Source organism: Cryptomeria japonica, chromosome 8 (assembly GCF_030272615.1).
Source record: "Cryptomeria japonica chromosome 8, Sugi_1.0, whole genome shotgun sequence".
Taxonomy (NCBI): domain Eukaryota; kingdom Viridiplantae; phylum Streptophyta; class Pinopsida; order Cupressales; family Cupressaceae; genus Cryptomeria; species Cryptomeria japonica.
In genome coordinates this window covers 352557323-352568707 of record NC_081412.1, presented here as the reverse complement: position 1 = coordinate 352568707, position 11385 = coordinate 352557323, and the positions used below count along the sequence as shown (strand labels likewise).

The 11385-nt window shown below is 35.9% G+C and overlaps 1 protein-coding gene across 1 annotated transcript; it reads left to right on the top strand.

The window, feature by feature from the left end:
- Nucleotides 1-8261: 8261 nt before the first annotated feature.
- On the top strand, nucleotides 8262-10556 carry LOC131045334 (cytochrome b6-f complex iron-sulfur subunit, chloroplastic). The gene is made up of 5 exons (XM_057978910.2): nucleotides 8262-8507; nucleotides 8622-8857; nucleotides 8939-9056; nucleotides 9296-9478; nucleotides 10248-10556. Exons 1-5 carry the CDS (start codon nucleotides 8451-8453, stop codon nucleotides 10347-10349), a joined length of 696 nt encoding a protein of 231 aa, XP_057834893.1. The 5' UTR covers nucleotides 8262-8450; the 3' UTR covers nucleotides 10350-10556.
- The last annotated feature ends 829 nt before the right edge of the window (nucleotides 10557-11385 follow it).

Sequence of the window (11385 nt, the reverse complement as noted above, 5' to 3'; positions counted from 1 at the left end):
CGAGGGCAAGGGTACAATTTCCCGAGTTTGAAACAAGGGTAGATCTCTATGTGGCACCCCTAGGATTATATGATGTAATTATTGGAATGAGTTGGTTAACTGACCATCAAGCTAATGTAGATTGCTATAACAAAGTTGTTGAATGTCTGGATGATGGGGGGAAGAAGGTCAAAATCCAAGGGAAGTTTAAACCCATTAATATAGAAACCATCTCAGCCATGCAATTAAAGAAGGAAAGAAGAAGAGGAGGCCAAATATATATGGTTGAAATTGATGAAGGAAAAGAGGAAAATACACCAACCTTTGAAAATACCCCTTTCTTAAAAGAATTCAAGGATGTTTTTCCAGAAGAATGACCCAGCTTACCCCCTAAAAGGAAGTTTGACTTTTCTATTGAAATACTACCAGGGGCTGAACCAGTATCAAGGGCACCTTACCGAATGAACACGACTGAATTACAAGAGCTCAAAATGCAATTAGAGGAACTCTTAGCTAAGGGATTGATAAGGCCAAGTGTATCACCATGGGGAGCGGCAGTTTTGTTTGTTAAGAAGAAGGATGGAACCTTAAGGCTATGCATCGACTATAGGATGTTGAACAAGGTCACAATAAAGAATAGGTATCCCTTACCTCGCATAGAGGATCTTTTTGACCAAATGAAAGGAGCAGTAGTTTTCTCAAAGATAGACCTCCGGTCAGGGTACCATCAACTCAGAATTAAGGAGGAAGACATTCCAAAGATAGCTTTCAGGACTAGATATGGGCATTATGAATTCACCGTAGTTCCTTTTGGTGTAACCAACTCCCCAGCTGCATTTATGAACCTAATGAATAGTGTACTACATGACTACTTGGATAAATTTGTTTTGGTATTTCTGGATGACATATTGATTTACTCTAGAAATGAGGAGGAACATTTAGTACACCTACAAATTGTTTTGCAAAGGTTGAGAGAACATAAGTTATATGGGAAATTGTCCAAATGTGCCTTCTTTGAGGAAAAGATTCACTACCTTGGGCATATAATATCAAAGGAAGGAATAGCAGTTGATCCAGATAAAATAAAGGCAATAGTAGAATGGCCAATCCCTAAAAACATTTCAGAAGTAAGAAGCTTTATGGGGCTAGCAGGTTACTATAGGAGGTTTGTGGAAGGATTTTCTAAGATAGCAAACCCCATCACCTCATTACAAAGGAAGGGTAAAAGATTTGTGTTGATAGAACAAAGTGATAAGGCATTCCAAATTTTGAAAGGGAAACTAACTTCAACACCCATTCTAAAGGTACCAGATCCGAATGGACACTTCATAGTCGTAACTGATGCTTCTATTGAAGGGTTAGGAGGAGTACTTGTCCAAGATGAAGGGGTAGTAGCTTACGAATCCAGAAAGCTAAAGACTCATGAAGTCAATTATGCACCCCATGACTTAGAGCTGGCAACAATTGTGCATGCCCTACAAAAATGGAGACACTTCTTGCTAGGGAAGCCCTTTGAATTAAAGTCAGATAACCAAGGACTAAAGTACATCTTTACCCAACCCCACTTAAATGCCAGATAAAGAAGGTGGTTAGAGTTTCTAAGTGAATATGATTTTGAAATTGAATATATTAAGGGGAAGGAAAATAGGGTGGCAGATGCCTTAAGAAGGAGGAGACATTTGATGACTATAGCAACATTCAAAACTTCTTTCAAAAGGCAAGTAATGGATGAACAAGGACATGACCCATGGTATGAGCAAGTCAAATTGACTTTAGAATACGATCCAACCAATCCTAAGATCGAAGGGTATATATTAGATGAAGATGGTTTGCTCAGATACAATAATAGAATCTATATTCCTAATTCAGGAAACTTAAGGGAAGTAGTCTTGTCGGAGGCTCACAATGCCCCTTATTCAGGGCACCCAGGGGTTAACAAACTTTATGCAGATCTAAAGAAGTTATACTTTTGGCAAGGGATGAAGAACGCCATTGTCAAGTATGTGGCTAAATGTTTGGAGTTTCAAAGAGTAAAGGCAGAACGTAGACATCCAGCTGGATTGTTACAATTGCACGATGTACCTCAACACAAGTGGCAAGTTATTAGCATGGATTTTGTGCAAGGGTTATCCATGTCACCTTCTAGGCATGATGCAATAATGGTGGTAATTGACAAACTTACTAAGGTGGCACACTTTATACCAGGGAATCTGACGGATGATGCACCTACCTTGGCTAGGCGTTTTGTTAAGGAAATATTTAGGTTGCATGGAATACCAGAGAAAATCATATAAGATAGAGATTCTAGATTCACTTCAAGGTTTTGGACCACTCTTCAATCAGCTCTAGGAACTCAACTAAATTTTAGCACCGCATACCATCCTGAGACCGACGGTCAGACAGAAAGGACAAATCAGATTATGGAAGACCTACTTTGCATGTATTGCATGGACCAAAAGAGGAAATGGGAGGAGTACCTACCTCTAGTAGAGTTTGCTTACAATAATACATATCAAACATCTTTGGGAATGACACCTTTCGAAGCATTGTATGGAAGACCATGTCGAACACCTTTGAGTTGGGATAGTCTTGAAGATAGAGTAATTGTTGGACCAGATATGTTGAAGGAGATGGAAAGGAAAACTAAGGAAATTAGGCAAAGATTGAAGGAAGCCTCAGATAGGCAAAAAAGTTATGCAGACAAAAACAGGACACCAAGGGAATTTGAGGTGGGAGAGAAAGTCTTCCTACGGGTTAGACCACACAAGAGTTCCACAAGGTTTGGGAAAAAGACTAAGCTTGCACCTTGTTATGTTGGACCCTTTAAAATATTGGGAAGGATTCATCCAGTTGCATACCGGTTGGCCTTACCTCCCCAATTGAGCCGGATCCATGATGTCTTCCATGTATCTCTTCTTACGAAGTATGTACCTGATGAGAAACACATTTTGAATTGGGATGCTTTACAGGTCCAGGAAATGGGAGGAATAATGATAGAGCCATTCAAAATCTTGGAGAGGCACCAGTGCTAGTTGCGCAACAGAGAGGTTGATCAATGCAAAGTGCAATGGGACCAGTATGATGAAAAGAATGCCACGTGGGAAGATACTAAGGAGATGTAGCAGTTGTTTCCTTTTTTGTTTTAATCATGAACTATAAACTCTTTTGGATACATTCAATAAATGCATCGGGACGATGCACAAATTAAGGGGGGGAGGATGTCACAACCCTCCTTTATCACTTTTGGATTTAAAATACAAACTCTATTATATTTTTTTGGATAAGCTATTTAAATGATTGAATGAATATTATAAAAGGATAAATAATAAAACTCACACACACACATGGAAAATATACATTTTTCTTAATTATTTTTTTAGTTTTCCTCATTCAATTATGGCACATGTTGTAGGAAGAATAAGAAGCTTCTAGAGGATTCTCCACCACCTTGCATGTAACTCCCCCCACTAAGTTTAATCAATTGCATGAAGTCCAAAATTGCAAAAGATTCTCTTTTTTTTTAATTAAAATTTCTAGATAGTGGAATAGAGAGATTTTTCTTATAAATAATATGCAAGTTTTCAAAAATGGGAGTTGGTTATTCCATAAAGAAATTCTTCTCTCAAGTAATTTTTTTTGTAGTCATATTTCATTTTTGAAGATAGCTAAGATTGCTTTGGAGGATTTCTTTCAAGTTTGAAGGATCAAGAAAGGCTAATTGAAGGATTGATAGGGGATTCTACATCAATTGCAAGCATCAATGTTCTTTTAATTTAGTTTTATTTTATTTTGAATCATGCATCTTGATCTTGCTGCGAATTGGATTAGATCAATTTGTTTCAATTTCCTCGATGAGAACTAAATCAAATTGTTTCAATTTCTTGCTGAGAACTAGATTAGATCCTCCCTCTAATTCATCTCTCTGGTTTATCGAATAGAAATCTGAATCTCATAAATCTTGCTGTGAATATTTCTCTGTGTTATTCTCATTTGATTCTATACATATTTTCTATTATCTGGTTATATATTTTCTCTGTAAAAATTTGTTGAAAAGGAGGGATAGAATTTGCTGTGAATAATCCTCTCTGATATTGTCATTTGATTCCATTATCTGGTTATATATTTTCTCTGTAAAAATTTGTTGAAAAGGAGGGATAGAATTCGCTGTGAATAATCCTCTCTGATATTGTCATTTGATTCCATTATCTGGTTATATATTTTCTCTGTGAAAATTTGTTGAAAGGGAGGGATAGAATTCGCTGTGAATAATTCTCTATGATATTCTCATTTGTTTTGAGTCTAGTTATCTACTCCTCTCTGGAAAATAATAGTTGAAAACCAAGGAATAAGTCCCTCTGCGAATAACTCTCTGTGTTAATTGCTCCTATATATGAATCCTTATTGCTTTCATTTTTGTATGCTGGTTAAACTCTACTCTCTTGTTTAAATAAATTAAAACTGGAAATCATATATATATATATATACTAATTATAAATTTCTTTTATGCAATGTAAAATTCCATAGTAATTATAAATCTTTTATGCAATGTACAAATCCTTATTGTTGGGCGCACGGTACCTAGCACTCTGCACGGAGTATTGGGCTGCAGGCGGAGTTAATACTTCGCAGGGGGAGTGGTACCGTTACGGTACCCTCCACTAGCCTACGGTCACTGCTGCGGCAGTGGCCGTAGGGTAGTGGAGGGGACCGTGGGGTCCCCCTCCCACTTGCCCTTTTTAAATGCCAACCAAATCTTAAGGTATGGCAATGTTAATTGTTAGAATTTTTTTTTATATATGTTAATTAAATTCCTTTTTATATATATATAATTTTAGTTTATTAAAATTTTAAACTTAGATAAAAAATTTTTAAGCAATTTATAAATTGTAATTAATTTTACCAAATTTTATAATTAGATCTTTTTTTCCACTAGCAATTAATTCATATTAAATGTTTTGAAGCTAAATTCTATTGTGGGATTAGTGGCTTATAAGCGATATTCTCGCATGTAACCTACACTACCTCCGCCTCATGCAAATTGCTTCACATTGATTACATTTATTGGCGCTTCCATCTCCATGCAAGTTTCACGTTTAATTATTATTATGCAAGTTTCCTAATTGTTATTACTATGAGGTTTTGAATAATAAATAATGTTAAATATGGTTTGTTTTTTTTATTCCATGTAATTCTTCAAGTAGTTATTTCAATTAATCAAGCTTTGCAATGTTTAAATTTTACGCGTTCAATCAGTAATTGTTTTCAAGCATGATGTTTTCGTAGTTAGAAAACTAAATAAAGGAAGTTGGAAAACCAAAACCAAGTAGCGTTCGGTATATACAATGCCTCTGGGTCACGCTTACGGGTAATGTCGTCGTGTTGAATTACTGCACTTAACGCCTAATAAAGCTGCATCAACGACGTTTGTGGCATCGTCCCTATAAATCATTGGGGAGTAATAAGGGACACTTGGAAGTTAAAATCCAAGGGGTGGGTAATCCCCCTTGAATCAATAATCTAATAAGATAACTTTTAAATGATTTCATATCCGTTGAGATAAACCATGGTAAACCCCCTTTTTGGGATGGTTAAGTAAAATGCTTTTATGAAATTGATTTTTTTTTTAATCTTGAAGAGATATTGGTGATTGACAATTTGGTCAAGGGCGACGCTCATGATAGGTGTTAGGATCTAGTTGTTTTAGGCCACAAGTAATAGGCCATCTTGAGCCTTTGCTTAAGCGCTACCATCGTGGGTAGCAATCGCAGAGAAACTGTCTGGGACATTGACCCTAGAAAGGGTTGCGTACCCACTAATCAGTTTACATCAAACCATAAAGTAGAAAATAGAACTACATACTTTACGCCTTGATCCTGTGCCGAAGCGGGTATGTAGGCAGTCTTGGGACGGAGTTGTCCCTCATACTCAGGCGTTCGTGGGTGGGGTCTAGGCTTGGTAAAGGAAGGATTGAGTAAGAATCCTATTTTGAAATATAAAGATAATTAATTTGAAAAAAAAGTAATTCAATGCATACTCGGAAGGAATACCGTATGGATTCGCTTGACTTCCCGAGGCTTTAAGCTAAATTCCGAGGCGGAATTCAAGCTTGTATTATGTTATTTAATTACTCCTAAGGACGGCGACCTCGGTGCACTTCTGTTAGAAGAGTGTAGTACTTAGTGAGTGGCTTAGGACCCAAATGGTCCCGATGAGTCTAAGTCTCTGGCTAGAGCACCTCCTATCCCGATTGGATAGATGCCTACCCCGTATGGGTAGATGCCTATCCCGTATTGGATAGATGAAATCTTATGTCCTATATGGACAAATGCCTAACCCGTATGGTTAGATGCTCATCCCGGATGGATGAATGCCTAATCCAAATTGATGGATGCCCAGAGTATGCAATTGAATAAAACATAAAGATTAAATTAAACACACAAAGAAAAAAAAAGAATACTCAATTTTGTTGAGTTAATTATGGTGGGTTACTACAAAAAGAATGCGTGCGAGCACCATAAAGATGTAAAGCCAAAGCAAGGAAATTGAGGAAATCAAGCGGATGATTGATAATATGGAACAACTGGAGTTGAAAGCAATTGAGACGCTTCAGAATTTAACCTAAATTTGGGCTCTCTCTGTCGATCCTTTTTGTCTTTTGTTAGCTGTCTCTATTTTGCTGGCGTTTTTGCTCGTCAGATGTCCTTTTCTTAGGTGTTGTCTTTTGCGTGTTGCTGCACTTTAATGTATATCTTTTGATCTTTTGGTTGTAATGGGTTTCAGGGGCCCATCAAAACCTGTTTTCCCTTATTCAAAAACTTACATGCAACATAAATGGACCAAATACATATTAGTAACCATAAATATATGTTATCTCTAACATGTAAATCCAACATAAATGGATCAATAGTTGAACAAAAAAAAATATTTGCTGTTATAGAAAAATCACAGTATTATATAAAATACAACTTATATCCAACACACATGGACCAATAGTTGAACACTAAAACTTGTTGAAAATCCTTCTCATTTCATGGAAAAATTTAAGGTATTTTTTGTGCTCACCTTTTATATTTGTGATAGGACAAATTATTAATATGAAATACTCCAATGAATATACATTGCTACCCCAATAGTTGTACACATGGGAACACTATTTTTTCACTATGACAACAATACTTGCTTAAGATAGCAAGTATCTTATTTTATTAAATGAGCATCTTATTTTTTAATTGATAGACTTATAATGGATAGTTATGTTATTTTATTTCAAACAAAAAACTATTTATTTCTCTTGTTAATGAACGTATATTTGTACTTTTTATATAGCATTTACAAGTTCTTGTGTGTTCAAGTATAGGTCTATTTTGACCAACATTTGGTTATTTTTTTATTTACATGTGGACTATTTATTTATAATATGTTGATGTAAAGTGGTGGCAAAATGCTGTTGGTAAGTGATTATGCAAGATGTGGGTGATAATTGATGCTAAATGATAAAATCTAGATGATCTATAATGATCTACCGTAATTGTTCTTTTATACACCACCTAAGCACAAAATTTGAAAGTTTCAATATTAGAATTAACACATGATAACTAATTAAAACTAAATTAACTTGAACTTAGAATAAAACTTGAAATTAAAATATAACATTTAAAATAAGAATAAAAATCGAAATTAAAATATAATAATTAAATTAATGCAACAAAATTGACTGAGATGGTTCCTCCCGCCCCCGTGGACTCACTTATTGTCACCGCTAACTTGCAGCTCTGCTCTCCACCTACTGGTTCTGCTCCTGATGCCACTCCTTTGCAACAACTTGTTGTTGATCCCTTGTAGCCCCTGTTGTGTCGCGACAACAAGTTGCAACAACTTAACTTTGGCTCTAGTGATGGTTTCCAAGCTGGATCCTCATTGCTTGAGCATTCTTTTGATGGTCCTAATGATAGTATCGCTTGGACGGTTGTTTGTCGCAGGCGAAAGGGGAAGTCCTCCCCACTCCCCCAAACTCCCCTCTGGTCAAGGCTTGGGTGTCCATCCCCCCCCCCTCCCCCTTGCGTCGCATTTAGGTTGTTGAAGGTTTGATAGTTGTTTGTTTGGGACTTGCTCCCATATGTTATTGTGTTGTACTGCCTCCGAACTTTTTGTCTTTGAGATCATTTTTATGCCAATACCTAAATTAAAACTAATAATTTAAAAATTATAAATGTGTAAACAAAAAATAATTTCTACTTCCAAGTCAATAAAAATGAGAGCTGCCATTTTATTATTTTTAACAACTTATTTGATGTGTGGTGGAGACGTTCTTGAGAGCTGCCATTTGAATTTTTAAGAACTTATTTGATGTGTGGTGGAAAAGTTCTGTGGATAAAAAAGGTGTCTTATCATCATCTAATCCCTTTGAACGGTGGCTTCATATCCTGCAATCTGCTTTACCTATTTTGAGTTCACAACTGAGTTTAGCGACCATGGCAGCTCTTTCCATTTCTTCAGCTACAGCAGTACCATCCTCCATCAACAAGCAGGTATATTTTACATGGTTTATGAATCCATCGAAATAACTGAATTTTCAGCATTATTCATTCACATATCAGCATTGAATTTTATTTTCCCTATTGTGGGTTGGAATCTGTGTCTAGTTATCCTCTTGCAATAGTGGGATTTTCGCTCCTTTGGCGTTGAAGAAACATGGGCAGGTGCATGGGAGCTCAAGGAAAGAGGCAGCTAAAATTATTTGTCAAGCTGCAAACATCGCTGCGGATCGGGTGCCTGATATGGGCAAAAGAAAACTGATGAATCTGCTGCTGTTGGGAGCCATTTCTCTGCCCACAGCCGGGATGTTGGGTCCATATGCTCTCCTCTTTGTCCCTCCCCAGTAAGTTTTACCCTTTGCCAATATCTGCTTCAACATCAATGCCTCAAATGTTTTACATGCCCTTTATTCTGCTAATTACAGATCTGGAGGTGCTGGAGGGGGCCTTGTTGCTAAGGATGCCTTAGGAAACGATATCACTGCTACTGCCTGGCTCAAAACTCATTCTCCTGGTGACAGAACGCTAGCACAAGGTTTAAAGGTGGATGATTCTGCCCTATTTTGCAGACTTTGTTTTTGGCCTTGTTGGGCTGTACAAAATAATGGAATTTCTTGGCTACTCTTTGATGCAATAAATTCAGGGATTTCTTCTGCTAAAATTTAGGCATTTTTCTTCCTAAAATTGCTTAGAATTATCACGTTGTGATTCCAAACTGAAGCAACAAAAAAGGTTTCCTTTCTCATTTTGAATGGCAAATGGTGATGATTATGCTTCAACAGGGAGACCCAACTTATATTGTGGTGGAGAAAGATGGGCAATTGGCCACATATGGAATCAATGCTGTGTGCACTCATCTGGGTTGTGTGGTGCCCTGGAATAAGGCAGAAAACAAGTTCATCTGCCCTTGCCATGGCTCTCAGTACAATTTCCAGGGCAAAGTTGTCCGTGGACCAGCGCCCCTGGTAAGGATGTTTCTCACTTTTCTTGCATCTGTAAATCATATTTGGTTCACATCAAAATGAAAGAAATTTATACAGCAAATACCAAATTGAAAGAAATTTATATCAATTTAACAGGGCTTCCGGTAGTTCATGAGATAGAGGAAGAGAGTTTCTGTTTCAGATTACACTTCTGGTCTATAATTAAACCAAGAAATTATAAGAAAAGTAGAAGGTGTATATTGCTATCAGATTTAACTTCAAATTCATTGACCCATATGATTATATGCATGTTAGAAGAGGAGAGCATGAAAGTGGGTGCATGAGTAAATGGCTTTCCACACCCTGATATTGTGTTCTCAACCATTCCAAATTAAAATGTGTGGTGCATGAGTAAACGGCTTTCCACACCCTGTATGTGAAACATCTTCTATTTGAATCAAACTCATTGACTCATAACCCATAATTTCATGAACAACTTCTATTTGAATCAAACTCCTTGACCCATAATTTCATGAACAACTTTTATTTATGTTATTAAGGACTGAAAAAGGGTATTACTATTTATATGATAAGGACTGATTGTATTTATGTTATTAAGGACTGAAAAAGGGTATTACTATTTATATCATAAGGACTGAATACATGTAAGGAATGGGTATATGCATATTAGAGGAAGAGAACATTTAAGTGGGTGCATGAGTAAATGGATTTCCACATTCTATCTGAACATGTATGCAGAAGATCCTGATATTGTGTATTCAAGCATTTCATTTTAAAATGTGTTATGCAGTCTTTGGCAATCACGCACGCAGATGTTGTGGATGACAAGATAGTGTTTGTTCCATGGGTGGAAACCGATTTCAGATCAGGAGAAGACCCCTGGTGGTCTTAGGATGTCTTGAGACGGAGAACCGGGTTTTTTAAATATATACTAGTTCATTTGAATTGTAAAACATTTCTTCTGTAAGGACTGACCTATTGCCTGTAATCCATGTAAGCAACTTCCCGAATTTTGCAATAATAGGTTCAACCTGCCAGACCTCAATTGAATTGTTCTAATTCCTTTAGAAATAAAAAGAAAAGGTTGATTGGTCCTCAATATTACTTGTATTAAAGTTCTATAAATTTTAGATAGGTTTGAAAAAAACACAGGCGTTCCAAATTATTTTTTGAAGCAAGTATTTATTACTTCTGTTTGCAGAAGGAATATCTGACCATCTATTTGTAAAAACTTAGGTTGTATATGGAAAAAAAACAGATTTGTTCTCGGTACTTTTTAAGTTTGAATTGACGAAGGACATGGAGTTTGAAGTTGGGAAATTTTCTGACTTTAAAAGTTAAATTGGGTGTTATGTACATCATTTGAATATTTTTTTACCATTTGAGTGGAAGAGCACATAAAATAATTCTCAATGATAATTACATTTCAAAAGAAATAATATTATATTTGTATATCTATATTTAAAAAATATAGATAAATTATGTTCAGAGATATTTTATAATAGAAAGGAATATGATGATTGCAACAATATTAGTAGTATACAAGAGTTTCAAAAATATGAATAATAATAGAGTTGATTGTTCCCTTTTAAATATTATGACACTCTTCCACTATCATTTGAATGTAACAGTTTCATATAGTTGGAAACAAGTGGCGAGGGTTCTATTTTATTTGGAGTAATAAAATAACACCTCCACAAAAACCATAAGATGACATATTTCATGCATTTACTAGTCATTTGCATGCCAAATTGTTTCAAAATTGAATTTTTGTTTATAGACAGTTTGATGTCATTGTAGATGCCTCTCGGCATAACAAGAGATATCTTATAAGAGAAAAAGAATATGATGATTGCAACAATATTAGTAGTATACAAGAGTTTCAAAAACATACATAATAATAGAGTTGATTGTTCCCTTTAAAATAT